A 20,318-nucleotide genomic window follows, 5' to 3' on the forward strand; every position below is an offset into this window, starting at 1 on the left:
CCTTGGCAGATCCCGGCCATGCGGCTGGAGAAATAAACATCTCTGAAACATCTACCAAGAATTGGTCCATATGTATTTCTTTCCAGGGGCCTCGTTGTCTGATACATCGTGTTGCAGTATCCACACTGTAACAATGACCCAATACCAGTTCAGTACTGCTGCACTGTTTCAGTTGTGCTCTGCCACGTCCTGCCTTTTCTTCCCAAATCTAAAGTTGTTTGCAGGATCTGCTGCTTCCCAAATTTGATCAATGTTGTTTTGCCTTTGTGTTAGCCTGTGAGTCCCCAGATGCACATCCTGCTTAGGATGACCATGACCCTGACTTCAGTGGGAGCTGCTTCCTCTCACAGACAGTTCCAGCTGGACTCATCCCACAGCCTGCTTTGTATCCTTTGAGGTCTGTGGGCACAGAGACACTCACAGGCTTGTCAGGCTGTGCCTGCAACAGCTGTGGAACTCTCCTCAGTGGTTGCTGCAGATGGCTGTGGATGGCTACTGGGCAGCACCAGGAGTGCAGGCAAAGGAGGGAAGGTTTATTCCGAGGGTGGCAACAGAAACATCCCTGTGCTCTGAGGAAAAGGAGGAGAGAAAGCGAGGCGTCTTGGAAATCCCTCAAAAGCTGCAGGAATTGGTGAGGGGAGGAGGTTTCGGGATGATACATACATGGTAATTGAAAGAATCTTTGTGTTCGAAAAAAGAGTGAATTTCTCAGGGGGAAAAAAAAGAGGGACAACTGTGGGAGACCTGAAACTGTGTTTGCATTTGGAAGACTGTGCCTCCCTTCCATTTTCTTATTGTCAAAATATCTTGAAAATCTCAGTGTTTTTCTTCTTTTTCTGCCTCACCCCCAATTAGGATTTTTAAGTGGGAAATGCTGAAGTATTTCATTTCAAATCTTTCAAAAGCAAGCTTTTTGACATCTTTTAAAATAAATGCATAGATTTAAACTATTGCTTCAGCTCAAAAAGGAGAAAAAATTCAAGTCAATCAGCAATTAAATAAACTGCAAACGCAATGTTTCACTTGGGGTTGAACAAATTCCTTGAATTCACCCTATTTTTAGTTTGTTTCTCTCTTTTTCCTGAGCTTCAGTTCCACACACTTTCAGTTTGTTTGACCTTTTTTAACATTTCTATTACTCATCCCTAGTTTAGTTTTTTCATTTATTTAAATATTAATGAAAGAACAACAGTTACACATTATTCTTATTTCTTAATCAAGCCGACCAGCCATTCTGATGTAAATGTCTTGAGGTTGAGCAAACAGGGGAAAGCATTCCACACAGCAAAAGATTTACAGAAATTATGGACAGAAAGCCCCTGCTTGGGGAATGAGTCAGTCTGCTGCTGTCTAGCAGAAAAAATCAGCACGGAAGTATAGAGCTTTTAGAAACAGCTTATGAATTTACAGCTTGCAAAGTAAATGAATTCCCTGTGTCTCTCATACACATACACTAACTCATTCCCCTCACATGCATACATACAGGTCTCTGGTGGAAAGACGGGGAATGTGCAGTCTGCAATGCACATGAACTTTCTGTTTAGAGGAGAAAAGATTTTTCCAATAGGCACAAAATCCCACCCCCTCAGCACCCCTCCTTCCCCTGTGTCTGACACTGACTTCAAGGGAGGAGTTGAGCCAATTATCTGTGAGTCCTACAGAAGGAAAATCTGCAATTTGCCAGTAGTTGTGAGAGAGAGAGGGAGAAAGGCAGGGAGGGAAGGAAAAAGACTTAACCAGCAAATGTGAAGAAAAGCCCCTTCTGTCCTAGAGAGAGAATATTTTAAAGCAAATCTCAGACCAGAAGAAAAGAAGCTCGTGGGGAGGGATGTGGCAGGCAAGGTCTGGGAAAGCATAAGGTCACTGTAGACAACTTCCATGCCCACTCTGATCTTTCTCCAGAGGATCTGAGGTGGCACAGAGACAGGGTGGGCCAGCTGGATGCACCCACTGCCCTGCACAAGTAGGTGCTGCTGCTGAAATTCTTTTCCCACAGCAGAGCCTATGAAGTACAACTTGCAAGAAAAGGCAGTGGGAGCAGGAGAGACTCTGCCTCTCTTTTTCTTGAACTGAGCCTCTGAGTGAAAGAGCTCACCTGTCCAAAGGGAAAAACTGTCACCGGTTCTGAGACTCTTCTTTAGCCTGTGTCTGTTGCCTGATCCAGTACTTACATCCATGGGGGAACGCCCTCTGGAGCCCTGCGGTCCTTCCCAATCCTGCTAAGTTCTTGGAAAATACTGGAGAAGAACTGAGCCCAGAACAAGCAACGTGGGATCCACAGAACAGCAGCCTTTTACAACAGCAGCCACCTCTGATTCAAACTATCAGCTTAATCAGACTGCACCAAGACCCAGGACTGCTCCTCCAAGGAAAGAGAGGTAAGAAATCGGCACGGAATTTGGGGTGAAAGTAGGAAACAAGCATCCCACAGGAGTGATTTTGGTGTGCATGAAAATTACGGGGACACTAGTAGTGATTAAGAAGTGACAGGTCTGTTATGCATGATACAGCGCGTGTCTGCCGATGTCCTTTTTAGCTGGGTGCAGTGATTAACACTGGGGTGGCAAACAGAGACACAACCAGTAGCTGAAGACAGAGGAGTGCAAGGGAGGTAGTTCAGAAGACTTTCATGAATGGGGAGTGGTAGGGAGAGCATACACCCTGATGGGAGGATGGAAAACTAAGGTGTAATAGCTCTGGGCAGGTTCAATAAAGAATATCTTCCTTAGGTATCTCCCTATGAGTGCTCATGATCAAATTTGTCAGTACCTCACTGGAATTCAGACAAGCGCTCTCCAGAGCATACAAAAGCAGATTCATTGTCATTCACTCCAGTGCCTGCCTGTAAAAAGAGCAGTGGTGGTTAGCAGGTAGAGGATAACACAGGGAGTCAGGAGAAATGGGGTTTAATGTTGATTTTTGGACCGTGGTTTCAGCTCTTTCTGGGCATATGAGCCTTTCCCTTTATTTAGTGGAGATAACATTAATTGCCTGTACTTCTATGACATTTTGAAATCCCTGTACTGTACCAATATAAAATACTAATATAAAGTTTCTAGCATCAAGCCAGAAGGCAGCACTGGGAATTAATCTATGCTTAAGCATTTAATAAACTGGAAGAAAAAGATGTAGATTAAAGCCAGCTGGAGGTTGTTTGTCTCCTCATTCCCCTCTGATTGATTTTGCTTTACTTAGTACATGAACATGTGGTCTCTCTCTGTTTCCTTTCTTCTGTCTTTAATCTTTTTCACTGTATGAGCCCCTGTGCTCCCCCCTGTGCTCCCCCCTTCCACTCCTGGGTGTTGAGGCTGAAGTTTCATTCCTTTTTGGAGGAGGAAAGAAGGCAGACTGTGTTGAACTAGAGAAAAACTGGACTGAGGGGATAAGAAGAGAAGGCACGAAACACAAATATAAGCTCCCAGTTCAATGGCACACCCTGAATCAGATTTGCAGCAGAGGTAAGGAGTAGCAGCTCCATGAATCGAAGTGCTGAAAAGCATATTTTGAGTGAAATGAAATGCAGTTAAGAGAGCACAGGAGTCCTCTTGACTGAATACCCTGACAGGTAGAACAAGGACAGTGTAAATTGATCAGGTCCCTCAGCATGCATGTTCTATCCAGGACATAAAAGGCATTAGCTCAAAATGCTTAATTGTGCTCACTCCTAGATGCTTTTGCACTGATTTGTATGAAACTGCTCTCTAGCAGGTGTAAACCACACAGTCCACTTGCCCTCATGCAGCTACACTGGTCCATCACGGCCTGAGGAGCTGCCTCACCTCCAGATACTGGTCCTGGGCAGTAAAGTAGTTTGTAGTTTTTACAACTAATCTATTTCCCTGCTCTTCTCTGCCAAATAAATAAGCCTGATAGGGTGAAAGGAAGCATTTTTTTGTCTGCCCATGGATGCAGAGCAGTACTGGACTGGCTATGTAGGATATTGTACATGGGAGTGTTTCAGAGACTGAATATGGTGTTTCTGCACTATTGGAGATAGGTCCTGTGGTAAACAAAACACAGAGCCCAGTTCAAATACCAGCTGCACTCCTTGCTGTCATTCCTGCCACAGTAATCCCAACAGAACTGTAATTCTGAATGTGTGTGTCCATCCAAAGTTTTGTTCTGACATTAGTCTGGCTCTGATATTAGGCTGTCCTGCCCTCTGAATGTAATTCAGAGTGTAAGCTACTCTGAGGAGAGCATTGCATTTCCTTTCTGCTTTAGGTAGGGCTGAATATGCCATTGTTGTGCTGCAAATTATAGCAATAATAATAAATAGTCATGTTCTGCTGTTTCCTTACAGAGCTTGTAATGATGCTGGGTCAGAATTCCAGAGACTTCTTTATTTAGCAGTGACTGTATCTTCACTGCTGCTTTGGTGCTTAGCACATGGTAAACAAAGAAAAATATTTTAAGCTCTTCACTGAAATAATTGTCAGCTACATAAAAGCTTGGGAGATAAGATCCACTCAAGGGAAAGATAGGAATCCAGATCTGGACTCAGAAATGATCTTTCAGTGTACATGAAGTACTTGCATTGTAATATCAAATAAACAACACCTAAGTTAAATAAATGACACAGTGGGAACTTGATTATTCTTTAATAAGAATCTAGTAAACAAAATAAACTGTGTCCAAAATGTGCCTCCTTGCTGTAACAGGCAGCTTTCCCCACACAGGGGCTGTATTTTTCTTTCAGCACACAATTCATTTGAACTGGTACACAAAAAAATGTCTGAGCAGCAATTTTTCTTTCCTTCCAAAGTTTCCTGCATTTGAGTGCTCTGTCAGAATGCAGTCTCCAGGGTCTCTAGACTCACTTTAAATGTCAAGGGATGGAAATCTTGTCTAATAGCTATTTAAGATGGCTGTCCTTCATCTATTCTCCTGCTTGTACTTAGCACCCGTGCTTAGCAAAGCCAGTGGCACCCACAACATCTGTATGTATAAAGACTGGAGCTCCTAAAAAAATCTGTATTTCTGCAGTTCTACCCATTGACAGCCATTCTGCTGCAACAATGATAGTTTACTTATGGGGAGTTCCCACACTACCAGTCCAAATAGCAAATTTAAAATCTGGTTTCTAAAAGGTCACTGGAGGCACAGATCTTTGAATTTATCCCCAGCCAGTGCTATTTTGTGCCTCACATTCCCTGTATCAGCAATGAATGTTGCATGGGACCAGCTATTTAAAGTTACTGAGATGTCTAGCTTGCATTGATGTTAAGCATGATTCGTTTTTCTGTCTGACTTTTGGCTGATCTCAGAAAATGAGTATTATGCACAGCTCCTATTTAGGCAACCAAACGAAGCGATCTAGGTTCTAATGGCAGCTGCAGTGGCTGTAATATATTGGGGAATCTGACCTCTGTGTTTATGTATCTAAATGAGAACCAAGTTCTACTGAAAAATCTGGTAATGTGTAAGTGACGCTGATGGCGGGAAGGAACCTGGTGTCTCAGTTGAAGGGCAGCTAATAAATCCAGCCCTCAATGTTTAAATGCAACAGCAAACTACAGTTCAAAAGCATGTTATTTCCAGTGTAAATGCCTTCATTTTTACATTACCTTAAAAGAAAAGAAAGAAAACAACAACATCGATAAAACCAAAGCAAACCAAAAACTCCCTGGAATCAAGACTGAAAAAGTTTAAGCATTTCCAGTGAAAAGATTTCTGTATTGATTACCCTTCTTTACTATGCAGGACTATGCTCCAGAGTGTTCTTTGGCAAGCTTGTGGTGAGGAGCTGTCTTATTTTACCCTCCATCTGGTTTCTGATCTTTCCTCCAACTCTGTTATTTCCTCTTTCAGGACCAAGCAATGATGAAGACTATGTCTGGTGGAAACTGCAACCTGAATGTGCCAGCCAAGAACTCATACCGCATGGTAGTGCTGGGAGCCTCCAGGGTGGGGAAAAGCTCCATTGTCTCACGCTTCCTCAATGGCCGCTTTGACGACCAGTACACACCCACCATCGAGGATTTTCATCGCAAGGTCTACAACATACGGGGAGACATGTATCAGCTGGACATCCTGGACACCTCTGGGAATCACCCTTTCCCTGCCATGAGGAGGCTTTCCATCCTAACAGGTGAGAAAGTCAAGGGGAAGACCATAAGGATAGACAGATGGCTTGAGAATTGTAGCCTGGAGATGACTGTTTTTTGGGAGATAGCTAAACAGACTGCTTGATTTGCTGCAAGATGCACTTCTATAGAGGGATATTTCCTGGTTGGCATGTTCCCAGCACTATAACAAATGCATTAGCCACAGTGGAGAAGTCCAGTGGGTGAAGGTCTGAAATTGAAATTTTTCCCTTATCCATCTACCTTCCCCTCCTGCTTTGTATTTTTATTGATGTCACAAATAAATGGCTAAATGAAATTCCGTGGGTATAAAGAGCAGCAAAGGGCAAATTAAGCATGTTGTTATAAGACACATACAGTGAAAAACAAATATAAAATGCACAGAAAGGGAATTCCAACCAAGAAAGTCCCAATGATTTTTTTATTCCTAAAATTGCCAGCCTGATTTCCTTGATTTAATATTCCAGTAGAAGGATAGCTCTACTTTTACCCTTTTTCCTTAGTCTGTGGATAATCAAATGTGTTTAAAGGTAAAAAAGGGAAAATGGTGGGACCATTTTGCATCTTCTCACTGTCAAGCCATTCCTGTTGTGAGCTAAAATATATTCTTTAATTGTAAAAGTGACAGTAGACATAGATTCAGCCACAGCTCACAACAAACCTTCTTTCTGGATTCGCTATCCACCTTTCTAACAGGCCAGTGAAACATGACATTCACATCTGACAAGGCTACAATCCATATTCAGTGAGATCCTACAACCAGGTTCTGGGATGCAAATGTGTGTTTTAGTCCCTGAAAGCTCTCTTAGCATGTTCCACACAAATGTCATTCAACAGGCGATGATTTGCCATATTTTCTACTTGCAAAAGGAATTTTAAGTCGGGAAATGTCAAAAGGAACTGCCAAGGGATCTGTGTAATTTATGTATTAGGTTTTTTTCATTGTCTGCTTCTCTTGAGCAAATGCAGTGACAGTAGAGCACACTGAGAAACCTCTCATTCCTGACTTGGGTGCTCAGGACTGATCAGCTGTAAATTTCCAGTTCAGGTGTTGCTTCGTGTGTGGTGTAATCAAAGGACTAAGGCTGAGTGGCTAACAGCTCTCCACTCTTTCTGGTGTCAGAACAGGATGTGTTTTACATGGAGATACAAATGCAAAGAAGTAGAAAGAAGAGCAATGCAGCAGAACTGAGATAGAAACATGTTTACGAAAGGGATAAAAACAGGCAATAACTTACAAGCCCAATGCAAAATAGGAGTGCAATTGGATATGACTTGAAGTGACATCATAGACAAAAGTCTTTTCCATAGCACTGTAGAAAGGCGTGGGGAGTTGAATCAGAAGAACTAAAGTACAGCTGAGTGAATAGGTGCCAAAGGACAAAAAAAATATCGTGAGGAGATGGAAATAAAAGAATTTCTTTTTAAAAATTCTTCTGAAACTGTGACCAACAAGCCTTTACAGTATCTTTTTTTTTAATTGCAGGGGATGTTTTCATCCTGGTGTTCAGCCTGGACAACAGAGAATCCTTTGATGAGGTCAAGCGACTCCAGAAACAGATCCTTGAGGTCAAATCCTGCCTGAAGAACAAGACCAAGGAATCAGCTGACCTCCCCATGGTGATCTGTGGCAACAAAAATGACCACAGTGAAATCTTCCGCAAGGTACGCACTGATGAAGGTGAGAATCTTGTCTCCAGTGATGAAAACTGTGCTTACTTCGAAGTGTCGGCCAAGAAGAACACCAATGTGGATGAGATGTTTTATGTCCTCTTCAGCATGGCCAAGCTACCTCATGAGATGAGCCCTTCCCTCCACAGGAAAATCTCCATCCAGTATGGTGACACTTTCCAACAGAAATCCTTCCGGATGCGCCGATTCAAGGACATGGACGCCTATGGCATGATCTCTCCCTTTGCTCGCCGGCCAAGTGTCAACAGTGACCTGAAGTACATCAAATCGAAAGTTCTCAGGGAAGGTCAGTCCAGGGAGAGAGAGAAATGCACAATCCAGTGAAGGAGGCTTGCACTTCTGTCTGAAGACACATCCACATGCAGTGCCTTAAAGAAAAAATGGTCTGTGGAAGCAAAGGACAGGCTCATGGGGTTTATTGAGAAAACCCAACACGGAGAAAGGATAGCTTCCTGTGGATTCTGCTGAGTCACAATTGTAAATAACATCATCCTTGAAGATGACAGGGAAAAATCATACACCTGATATATGAGTGCATTTTTTTGTCTTTGTAATGTAGTTCCTCTTCATTCCCCTTTTTGTTTGAAAAATACAGTCCTGAGAAGGAAAGACATTTCAACCTTATCGTTGCAAAGAAAATAGATCAAAAATGCACAGAAGGCATTAACAGTTACCCAGCATGCAGCTCTTGCTAGGAGAGAGGAGGTTATGTGTGTGTATCTCTGTGTGCCCACGTGCACATGTGCATGCATGTGTGGAGCTCTCCTTTTAAAAAGTGGGACTTGCATTTCAAAGGGCAGCAGTCTTAACGGAGGATTCCCAGATTGGGAGCGGACTCTATCTGTGGATGCATGAGTTTCGCTCACTTCTGAGGGCACCTGCATTAAGAACTTGATTTTATGTTTGTTGGGACAGTTACCATTTGACATTGACATGAATGTTGGTTTGTATTATAGATTTTATTTGGTATTTTTTGGGTTTTTTTATTGTCTGGGGGTGGGTTTTTAGCAAAATCAGATGGCAAGTGCATTTGATATTAAACAGTGTCTGCTTTCTACCAGTGAAAGGTGATTTTCATCTGTAACACTTTCTAATATGTGCACTGATTGAAAGTGAAATTATTCTGCAAAAAGCCAATGCATTTGACTGCTTTGCAAGCCTGGTGTGATGTTGTTTCTCAAAGCAGCCACACCAATTCTGAGTACCATAACACAAATGCCACTCTTTGCCTTGCTGGACACTGGACTAATGATTCCTTCCTCTGCCTGTATCAGCTGAGAGTGACCAGACTCATATGTAGACTCAGACCACTTCAGAGGCAGGACTGGATTTTTCTTCAAAATAGAGAACTGAATGGTTACATGGCCAGCTCCTTCGTGTTTCTTCTGCTAACCTGCCTCTAGTCATTTTGTTCATGGTTTCCCTCATTGTCCAGTAAAGGTTACCTTGATGGAAACATTTGCACTGCAGAAGTCCTTCAGAACAAAAGCTTTGTCCTGGCTGTTCAAACAGGATTGAACTGACTGGTCAGATAAATCTGGGGCTATCCATTCACTTCTTTCCTTTCTCAGCCCAGTATAAGCTTCCTTATCTTCAGCTCTCTCCCTGTTCTGCTTCTGGCTCTGTTGTTTGATGAGCTCCTGTATGCCCTCAAAGTCCAATATACTCTCTCAAATGTGAGCTTGCCACTCTTGCTGACTGGAATGAGAAGTGTGCACACATATCTGTGGGCAAAGCATGGGCCCAAGACAGTACACAACAGTAGAATATATATGTTATATATACCTCAGAAACATCTTCAGATATATTGTCCCTCCCTCGCCCTCAAATTCTGTATTTGGCTACATCTGCCTTGTTGTGTCCTGGGCAGAGCTGTGAGCTGGTTTGTGCTATAATTTGACAGGAAACCAAGAATGATGATTGTCTGTAAAAATTAGCCTCTGGGATTCAAAATCCCATATTCATTTATCAGTTCCACCCTTCATTGGTACTGTATTGGTAAAATACACTGTTCTTTTATTCCTGTTGCCAGGGCAGCACCTTTCTGACCATGTCTCCCTCCCTATCTATAAATATGTACATGGTTTATGATTAAACCTGATTGATTTATTTATTAGCTGTGTTCTGGTTTGGTTTTGGTTTTTTTTTTTACTTTCTCCAAGAATAATGAGGAAGGTCCTGTATTTATGCTGTGCAGGTGCATCTAAGTAAGTGAGTTCTGGGCTGAGAGTCCTGATGAGATCTCCAGTAAGTTCTGGAAGAGCCTTTTATGTCCTCCAGACACCAGGGGCTACACATTTGCCTGTTTGGAACAGAACTGTGTCTATATCCACATCTATCTATCTATCTATCTATCTGTCTGTCTATCTACCATCTTTTTGACCATTATAAATGGTATCTGCAGAGGAAGACAGTTACTCTTCCCCATGCTGCCTGCAACATGAGAGAACAATAACTCTGTTCTCTGTGCACAGAGCTGATGTGTTGATCCCTGGTGCAATTTAACGTGGTCTCTGCAGCGACATCAGCGTTTATCTCAGTAATCTCTCCAGGTTACTATCTGCACTTCCCACTTATATGAGTCCTGGTCCCTCTGAGCACATCCTCACCACTCCACAGACTCCCCACCCAAGTGTATGACTATGAATGTACCAGTGATCAAGCTCTGGGACTCGTGTGCTGCAAGAACATGGAGGGAGCTTCAAGATGGAGTGAGAAAGGCATGAGTAATGGATATTGGTTGGGTTAAGGGACTCTGGGAAGCTAAATGAGAACTCCTTGTACTATAAACCATGCACTGCCTTACTGACCCTGCATCTGCTCTCCCTGGCCTGCAGGATAAAGCTGAAGTTTTAAACAGCCTTCAAAATCAAGTCTCTGCCTTTGTCTTATAACATTGACCTTATCATTATTTTCCCTACTTCTCCACATCTCACAAACACAGTCTGTCCATCTCCACAAAGACACCAGATTTCCACATCCTTCCATGTTCTCCCATTCCTGCCTCTTCCACCACGGACACAAAATCACCCAGCATGGAAAAACAACATTGCAGTGACAATAAAGGCACAAGTGTAGGGAAGGCTGAAGACAAAGGAGCAGGTGATCACAGAGTTATGCTGGATCCCACAGGAAGGTCAGTGAGCCCCAGCTGCACAGTCCAGCTTGCCCAGCCAATGCCCAAGGTGAGAAACTGGCTGGGAATGAAGGTGAAGCAGCATTACAGTCACCCACAAAAACAAATGGCAATGAGGAGATAATCCTATTAAAGTAATCCTAGTCTTCTCACTGCATTTTGTTACTGATGGTAATTGCTTTTGGAGTTAGATTTTCATGCTCCTGAGGACATTTTTTTTTCCTTTTATTGTATCATTACAGTCATTCTATTAATATCTACATATTCTTTGGGCTCTAAAAGTGCTTACAGCCCCTAAACTAGACAGTATGTATATCAGTTGTTTATTCACAGTTAGCAGCCATTGTGTTCTGTGGAAAGGGCTGGGACTTGGAAACAGAGAGCAAGTCTACCTTCCTGCACAGGGGACACAAGGTAAGGCAGGAAGAGGAAAGGGGAATTACTTCTTCCCTGCTAACCACTGAATGCATCTGGCTGTAGAACAGAACAGGGAAGAGCTTTATGGGAAACTCTTATTATGTGTGTTCAGAAACTGTGAGACCCTGAGAGGAGCAAAGAACAGACCTCCAGCCAGGTCTCAGAGGCACTGGAAAGAGAAAAAAGAGATACAGCCTCTTTTCTCTTTTTTCTCTTTCCCTTTGAGATTCAAGGGACCTGCATGGAACTTACTACAACCCAAGAAGTCATGAAAACGCACAGGACTAAGGGCAGGTCTGGAGGAAGGAATCTGTCTGGAATCTGCTGAGAGCACATGTACCTTTATTTGGTCTTACCTGGTGTAATTAAGTTGCTTTATTCCAACATCTACCTCACCCTGCACTGCAGTATATAAACTCCAGCACTAGTGATAGAAAGCCTCTCTTACAGTTTTTGTGTACTTACTTTCAGGACAACAAGCAGGGACCCAGCTGAGGATCAATCACAGTCCTGGAACAAGACTGAGATTTATTTTGTATATTGCTCAACACAGCAAGAAAGTCCTTGTCCTGAGGAAATTACAAGTCAACACATAGGAGCTACTATAAATATTGGCAAAAATCTAATCAAGTCACAGGGTCAGTACAAATCAGGAAGGAAATAGTGATCATGGTGAATTAAGTAAAAAACAAACCGAGGGTGGGAATGACAGAACGAAGGCCTGTTTTGACATCCAAAGGATTAAATTAGGCTTCTGTTCTGAAGGATCCCCAGGAGAGCTGCTGCCACCAGGCCAGCCTGATGCTAGAGAGAGGCTTTCATGATGTGGCCTCACAAAGAACATTGTCTCCCTGAGACCCTCGGGTCCAATATGTCTGATTGTCGGAGAAGTCAAAGGCCTTTTACAAAGGCAAGTAGGAGATGGTGGGATCATTTTTGAAAGAGCAGCAAAAAAGAGCTTCAAAAGGGGGATCACAAAGGTAGGGTGGCAACAGGAGGTTGTCCAGGTAAATAATCAAAAAGATAGGCTAGAATGTAAGCTATAAAATGTGTCTTTCATCTTTATTTCAAACTTCTCTACACACAAGTCAAAAAGAAGACATTTTATTTAGCCTTTTTGTCCTTTCTCAAATGTTAGCCTCTGTTTACTGCTGTGTAGAACCCACCCCTCACCTTTCATTACACCTTTTGCTGCCTTAGATTTACTCTCCTGTCATCTACCTTATTATGGGCTGCTTTGCTAGCCCTGTCCCAGTGTCTTTGCTAGGGTAGAAGGTTACAAGAAGAGGTGTTTTTGAAGTAACTGATGATTATTTGATTTGATTTGAAATCACTACTACATTCAGGGACTTTATTAGCATTATTGTTTCTGTAAAATTACATGGTGGCAGGCTCAGATTAAAGGATCTCCTTGAAAAAGTATGTAAAACATGATATAATGTACATTTCCCCCACTGGTTTCTATAGCAACGGCCTTTTCTCTGCACCCAGAAACAGCAGAGAATTTGCAGGGGGAGATGAGTAGCAGTGTCTCTGCCCTGCTCAGATCTTTCACTTCTGAGTCCTCATGGGAAATTTTCCTCCCTTCAGTTTCTGTTATGTGGAGAAACAAAGACCACCAGGCAGACTGGCTTCACAGACTACTCAGTATGTCTTGTAAAGCTGTGGGATGGATATTTACCATAGATAAGAAAGCTCTTTTCTGTGATTTCCATTTCCATAATGTGATGGTAAACTGGGGCATTGCTCCTGACACAGTGCCTGTTATGGGGAATATGCATGGCAAACTGCTATAAACCAGCTGCTGCACTCGGGTTTGGTTAGAGATAACTGTGAGCCTTGACCATCTCCACTCTTCCCTGTGGTGGTATAGCCTGAGATTTCCCAGAGAAACATTGCTTTTTGCATCATGACAACATCAGCCAAAGACCTTTCCTTACCTCTACCATCATTGGTCATCCACAGTGAACAGAACCAGCCTAAGTCCCAGGCATCATGTTCCTAGAAAGTTATTGACAGCTTGGAAGGAGACCAAGAACTAGCAAGACAAACATTTTATGAGCCTAAGGGGATTGACTTGAGTAAGCCTTAAGAAAACTCTGAAAGGGATAATTCTGTGCTATGCAGGCAAACAAACTCTAAGAGAGCCCAGCTGAAAACCTCTAGATGTGTTTGAGAGGTGGAGATGACAACTAAGATAGCTCTTTTTTTGGAGTTGGACAGGGGGTAGCTCCTGTTCAGTGGGAACAGGAGTATTAAGCAGTAGGCAAGACAGCAGGGCAGATTTTAAGGCAGTGGAATCTACTGGAAATTTTTCTTAGAGATGTCAGGAAAGTCCCATTAGGAAAACACTGGGAAAAACACTGAAACCTACAGGGCCAGAAGGGGTAACCTGATGTTGGCAGCAGGCTAGACTGACTGAGCCAGTAGGTTATCTTGATCCCACACCCTTGTCTCTGTGATGGGCCCTGAACCCAAGTTTGCTTCAAAGAAATTTCCTCAGACTGTCTGTCCTCGCTGCACACTCCCAGTCCCAAAAGTGGAGGGTTGGTAGTTCACTGGTCCCTTCCCAGCAAACCACTAACAACAGAGACAAGACTTCTTACATCAGACCCTGCTTTTCAGAGCATTTCCACAAAGATCCCTGGACTGTTTGGAGCAAACAGCTCCTTCGGTGAATAGTCTATGAACAAGTTTTTGTGCATTTGTTTATTGTTCAGAAGTATTTGATGACTGATTAATGCAAATAGATTGTGTGCTTTAACTGGGGTAGTTAACTAAGATTGTCAGTTCAGATTAAACATGAAAACAAGGATGAATGAGTCACTGTGTTTCAGGACCATGTAGCAAAGTAAAACAACATAAAGGAAAAAAATCCAACTTGAACATGTGTCCTCACATTACTCTGACCTAGAGGCATTTCAGATGGACTATATTTATTCAAGAGTGTCCTCTCACAAGATTTGGCTTTCAGCAGTTAGTATAGAACACTAACTCACACATGAAAGCATGGAATATTTTACAGATTTTTTAAATAATATGTCTTGAGTCCATATTCCAAGGTTAAAAAGAAGCAAAACAAAAAAACCCTACAGTTTCCACAGTTGTGGTGGATGAAGGGGTGGTGGTGGAAAATTCTAGCTGCAAGAAACAATTCCTTCACCCATTGAAACCTTATCTGGAAAACTGGACAATTCTATTACACTGGGATTTGTGGTCTTTCTGTGGTTCCACTGGACACTAAAGTCACACAAAAACACAAGGAACACATTCCCAGCAGTGGAGCTGCATCTTGCATTTCAGAACCCACTAGCATCAGGACTGTGACAGGTCCCAACTAGTTCTTCAATGTCTGCAAAGCTTTCAGGAGTTTCAGAGTTAAAGAAAGCTCAAGCCGGTAAAATAACTGTGTGTTAGGTAACATGGATTTCTGTCTTATTCTTCAGGTCAGAGATCTAACAGCCCCTAGGAACAGTTCTACCAGTTTCCACACCTTTACATAAATCAGCATGTTGGTTTCCCATCCCTGAGAGAGGGCAAATAGCACTCATGGGATAGCTCAGAGAGGATAAACACCTTCTAGATTGCGAGGCACTTGGGTATCACAGTGATGGATAAACACGTTAAAAGGTGAAGAGGCAGACCGGAAACAAATATCACCTCAATCAGGAGCTGAGCTGCTGCAGTGCCAGCTACACAGGAGAGCAATTACATTCTGCATAATCCCTGATTTCTGCTCTACCTACAGCCTTGTTCTCTTCAGCATCTGCTGAGCTGGGAAGTCCTAGGAACTCCAGGATTAAAGTGACACACTGGCAACACCCTGGCCCTCAGTCACTACCTATCTGAGTGCTAAGCAGTAGTGTGCTGCAGAACAGTTTTAGCTCAGGGGCCCTTGGGTGGATGCACAGCATACAATCTTCTCTCACACTCTCTCTGCTGGAAAAACAAGGGCCTCAGGAAAATACAGCCTTGTTAAACACAACCTGAGGGGTTAGAGGATGGCGTGGGGAAGATCAGTGGCAGTGCTTTTGGCTGGTCCAGGGCAGAATGTGTCATCTTTTCTGTCACAAAACAGTTTGTTCCTTGCTGGGTGGCTCATTGCCAAGGTAATAAATAGAAGTTTCTAAAAAGAAATAAAATAAAAAGGAAAAATAAACATAGAGCAACGACTTGTTCTGCAAATTGACAGGAGACTTGCCTGAGGCAATGGATAAGGGGTGACAGGGATGAACAGCTCTCTTGTGGAGCTTTATTAAAGAGAAGAGCAGAGCTCTTCTTAGATACTCTTTATGAGATGCTGCCATCTGGGAGAAATCCAGATTGCCAATTATCAGAGAGAACAATTCCAGCTGGCCACAACACTGTCAAGGCAGAAATTATCTCCTTACACAATGGCACTGACTCAGACTGCTTGCAACTTTTGTCAACTTTGGGGCAGTTACACAAGGTCTGCCATTAGCCATAGTGGTATTTATTTGTATTATGGAGTCCTGCCCACAGACCAGGACCCCATTATACCCGACAATATACAAATGCACAACAAATAGGAAATCCCAATGTGTGCAAGCACCAGGGCAGAATCCTACTCATTGACTCCTGTACTCCACAGCATTTGTCTTATATTCTATAGGGTATAAGGCTTCTACCTGTTTCCTACCAGTATCTTATCTGCAACCTAAAGTGAGAAGAAGCCGCTGTATGCAATATTAACCCACCAGTTTCCTGATTAACATCTGATAGCTAATTTTTTCAGTAGAGACCTTGGAACTACTACATTGTGGCAGTAGCAGCACCAAGACCTAACACAATTTTGTAATGCTCTTCCTTCAGCTGGTCTCACTGAAATAGAGAAAGAAGGTGTAAGATTATACACTGCTTCCAAAAAGCTCATGGGATGGGTAAATTCTTTATTCTTCTTGCCCTGGTTCCTCACAGTGCTTCCCAGCTGTCCTTGCCAAGGAGACTTCTTTTAGGCAAACAGAGCATCATCGTGGCATGTTAGTAGTCCGGCGGTCATGCCAGCCCCAAGCCAGTTGCGGCCTACCATGGTTCAGACCTAGCTCTGGACCTGAGACAGGCAGAGAAGCTGTCTTACACAAGGCTATCGTGAAATCTGAATCAGGGCAGGGCAAGGAAGTGAGGCAGCCATGATGGCATTGCCAAGTAATGGCAAAGGTCTGCTGACTGCCCTTTCCTTTGGTGGCCAGATGATTTCTCAAGGAATGTCTGCCCCTCTCCTGCTTGTGATTTGGGACCCATAGATCTCAGGAAAAAGAAATGCATCATATACTTCTATGAGCAGGGTATGTACCCACTTTTGAAAATACAAATTGATGGAACAGACATTTTTAGCCACCTACAGAATTTAAAATTGAAAGCAGTGAAAAAGCACAAAGACTGAGATTTTCCTCAGTGACCCCTTTGTACAGCTGTAGCCCATGTAAGAACTGTTATTTGACCTTGATCTCCCAGAGAGGAATACCTCTGGCACAGGCTTTGACAAAACAGTTTCACAGTACCCTAGAACTTTGTTTCCTCCCTCCACAGCATGATCATTGGAGAAAGGGCTGCCCTTGGATGGTAAAACGCTCACAGATGAAACAGAATCCAGCCGATGGGCAGCAGCAGGACACTGTGCTCTGCTAGACAGTGAGCATATGTGTAAGAAATGAACACCCTTGGTTTAAGGGAGTGCCTTAGGGATGTTTTCTATCCCTTCTTCTTGGGACTTCACATCTTCCCCAATGAATTTTGTCTTTTCAGACGAGAATTCTGCCAAAGAGGAAAATGTCTGAAAGCACCTCATTATTTAAGGAACCTTGAGTTTTGATGATTTTCCATGAAACTTCAGACTCTGAATTGACTTTTGAAAATGAAATAAGCTTAGGCTCACTCAAGCACTTTTTCAGCTTTATCCAAATTGATTGAGTGAAGAAGGAGCGTTTAAGGACTGAGATTTATGAGGAGGAAATGTTGTTCTGAATCAAATTTCCACTGAAAGAGAAAACTGAAAAAATAAGTGACTTTGCCTGAGAGGTGCTTTAGTAGTGAAGGTTTTCTTAGTAAAACAAGAACTATCTGAGAGGTCCCTCTGCTTTCCCACTCATTTACATTAGAAAAAAAAAAAAAAAGAAAAGAGAAGCTTTCTGTTTCTTAAAAGAACTGAGTAAAGGAGTGTATTCCAGAGTGAAATGTCGGGTTTGCATTTTTTCCCACCCTATCTTTTTGTCAACCAGGAATTAAAGAAAATGGAGGGAACCCCAAACATAATCTGTGCCCCCACCTGGGTTTGGCTGGCTCTGTATTCCCTATCTCTATCTTCTACCTCACCGACTGCAGGAGAATATGAAGCAAGAACATATAAAGGAGCTGATTTTGTTTCGACTAGAGGTATGTGGGGTGTTTCAGGACCCCAACACAGTAGAACATCATTAGCAAGTGAGTGAAAAAACTATCTCCAAATTAGTTCTATGTTTTGTATCTGCCACTGTTCTTAACTAGAAAGGTCCTATCCTCTTCTATTCCACTCCAGCTTTTTACAAAAAGCCCAGAAGGCAAAGAGAGTATATGTTATTTCTAGCCCTGGTAAACTTCACGTGAAAGCTTTCTCTTTTACTGCTTAGCCAGAATCAGGAGGAAATCAAATGGCTCTGTTGAGCTGTGCTGATACTGCCCGATACTTCCCCATTTTGCATGTCAGACTTGTGCTCTGACTGTCCTCATCACCTGCATGTTGTTGCATACTGCAGTGCCATGTTTGTGCCTTCTTGCTGGCTTTTAGTCCATGACCTTGATGTGTGCTCAAGCCTGCAACCAGAGTTTCCACAGATACAGATACAGTTTCCATAACCTATTCCCTTTTGGCATGTCTAGGGAGATGGCTGAGGAGACACAGGCTTTTTGTATATATTGCAGTGCAACAAGTTCTCTGCAATAGGTTGCGTTCCACCGCAGAAAGCCACCAGATGTCATTTCATGCCAGGTCACACAGAGAGCAACAAATTACTGCCAGAACTGAGAGCTTTCCCCTGTCTTGTCCTTCTTCACACAAGTAAACATTGGTGCCAGGCAAAGCATTAGAAGCTGTATGGTAAAGAGCCTAGATTACAGGAATCTTTCTGAATTTCCATGCCACAGTGCTTATCTTGTCAGGGGTCACAGGTCCCATACCAGACATAACTGTTTTGGTCTGCAGAGAAACAAAACTTGCAATAATACCCTAAAAAGGGACTTGTGATGTGCTCCAACAGATGCATGGTGTCTTCCAACATTGTGGGTCACAGCCACACACCATCCCAGAAATAAGTGTACAGCCAGCCAAAATGGCCTTAACTTCAGAAGTGAGAAGTCAAGTGAGAGCACTTTGGAAGCCTGGCAGTGCTACACCAGGGCAGTTATGCTAGCCTCACTGGATAAACAGTGCTGTGTTCAAACAGTTTGGTTCTGGGGTACTTACAGAAAAGCACAGCTGAGCCCAGAGCATAGGGTCAGTAGCCTCAGAGGGACCAGAGTATGTGGGCACAACACTAACAAGCTTGCGGGACAAGTTTAGGGACCAACTGGTCTTTGAGACCATGCCAGCAAGGCAGCAACCTCACAAAGGCCTGACACATGATAACTGGTCCACCAGTTGTCCGCTGTGACAGGAAACATCAGAGGCTCATGCCTTGACATGACTCCAGCTGAATATGGGCATTAAGCCAGAAAGTGCTCTGCGGTGGGATGTACTGCCTGCCTCTTTGCCAGGAGTCAATCTTCAGGTTACCCCAACACAGTTAAAGGTAATTTACTTCCTGAAGCCTGGAAGGGGCAGAGAAGAGAAAACACAAAAAAGTGGGCAAAACATGGGAAAAACTAAACACACAGAGCTGTCACAGGGTGAAGTCTGTCCTGTGGACAAGAAATGTTTCTTTGGGATAGTTTTAAAAGTTTCATTTTCTGCCTGTGTTCCAGAGGCCAGAGGCAAGAGCCTGACTATTTTTAAAGATAAGTTTGACGCATTATAAAGGACCTTGTGTGACATGATAGGATGTTGCAGTCAGGAAATGGACACCCTGACCTAGGAGAGGCATTCCAGCACTGCGCTCCTGAGCTCGGGTTCTGGCTGTCTGCAAGCTTCACTCTCTTTCTCAGAAGGGAGACAGGAAAAGAAATGATAAAAAAAAAAAAAAAAAACCAACCAAATTTGTTGGTTTGTTTAATTTGTCTCAGACAGAAATAATTCAGAGGGAAACAGGAAACTTTGGGAAGCAAACTCAGATGAACAAAAAAATATCTAAGAATGTATGTATGTCAGATGTCCCCTTTAACTGAGTGAGTAGTAGTGTTATTCCTGGGATCTGGGGTTTGACATCAGGCCAGCAGTAGTAGCTGGGCACCAATGGCCTATGACTTGCTGGGTTGACATGAAAGCAGAAGCCCATGTAAGGTATTCCCAAAGTCTGTGCCTCCAATTTGGCTGTGAGAACATGCTGCCAGGGTGAGCCCATACTAGCATGTAATCTGATGCAAGCCCAAAAAGCTGGAGGTGTTGATCCTGAACATTAAACAAAAACACAAGAAACTAATCCCCCAAAGATTTGGTCTTTTATATCTGACCATAAAACTTGAGAAGCTGAACAGTGATTAAAGAGACAACTTATCTGTTGGAAGTATAGGTCTCATCCTTGGCTAGAAGTCTTGACTGCTTTCCCCAGCCTGGGGACCACAGCTTCATAGTTCTTGCCTCGTCACAGAAACAGCAAATGCACATTGAGGAAAAGAGAGACTACAAAACAGAAGCCAACAAGAAAGCTGGGACAGCTTCCCATCTGGGCAATTACAGTCCCTAGTGTTCTGCTAGGAGGTGGAGTGACACAAGCCTCTGCCCTGCAGAGAGGAAGATACTATATGGGAGATTCCCACTTGGTGCTCCTTTTTGCTCCACTCCAGCAGGATTTATGCTTCCTCCGTCTTCCCTTCTTTGGTCCACTGTCACCTCTGAC

General features: G+C 43.1%; 1 protein-coding gene across 1 annotated transcript; it reads left to right on the plus strand.

The window, feature by feature from the left end:
- The first annotated feature begins 1,597 nt into the window (after positions 1–1,597).
- RASD2 (RASD family member 2) lies at positions 1,598–9,896 on the plus strand. Its single transcript, XM_032107354.1, has 3 exons — positions 1,598–2,378; positions 5,812–6,091; positions 7,573–9,896. Exons 2-3 carry the CDS (start codon positions 5,821–5,823, stop codon positions 8,100–8,102), a joined length of 801 nt encoding a protein of 266 aa, XP_031963245.1. The 5' UTR covers positions 1,598–2,378; positions 5,812–5,820; the 3' UTR covers positions 8,103–9,896.
- Positions 9,897–20,318: the final 10,422 nt, after the last annotated feature.

Source organism: Corvus moneduloides, chromosome 4 (assembly GCF_009650955.1).
Source record: "Corvus moneduloides isolate bCorMon1 chromosome 4, bCorMon1.pri, whole genome shotgun sequence".
NCBI classification, from domain to species: Eukaryota; Metazoa; Chordata; class Aves; order Passeriformes; family Corvidae; genus Corvus; species Corvus moneduloides.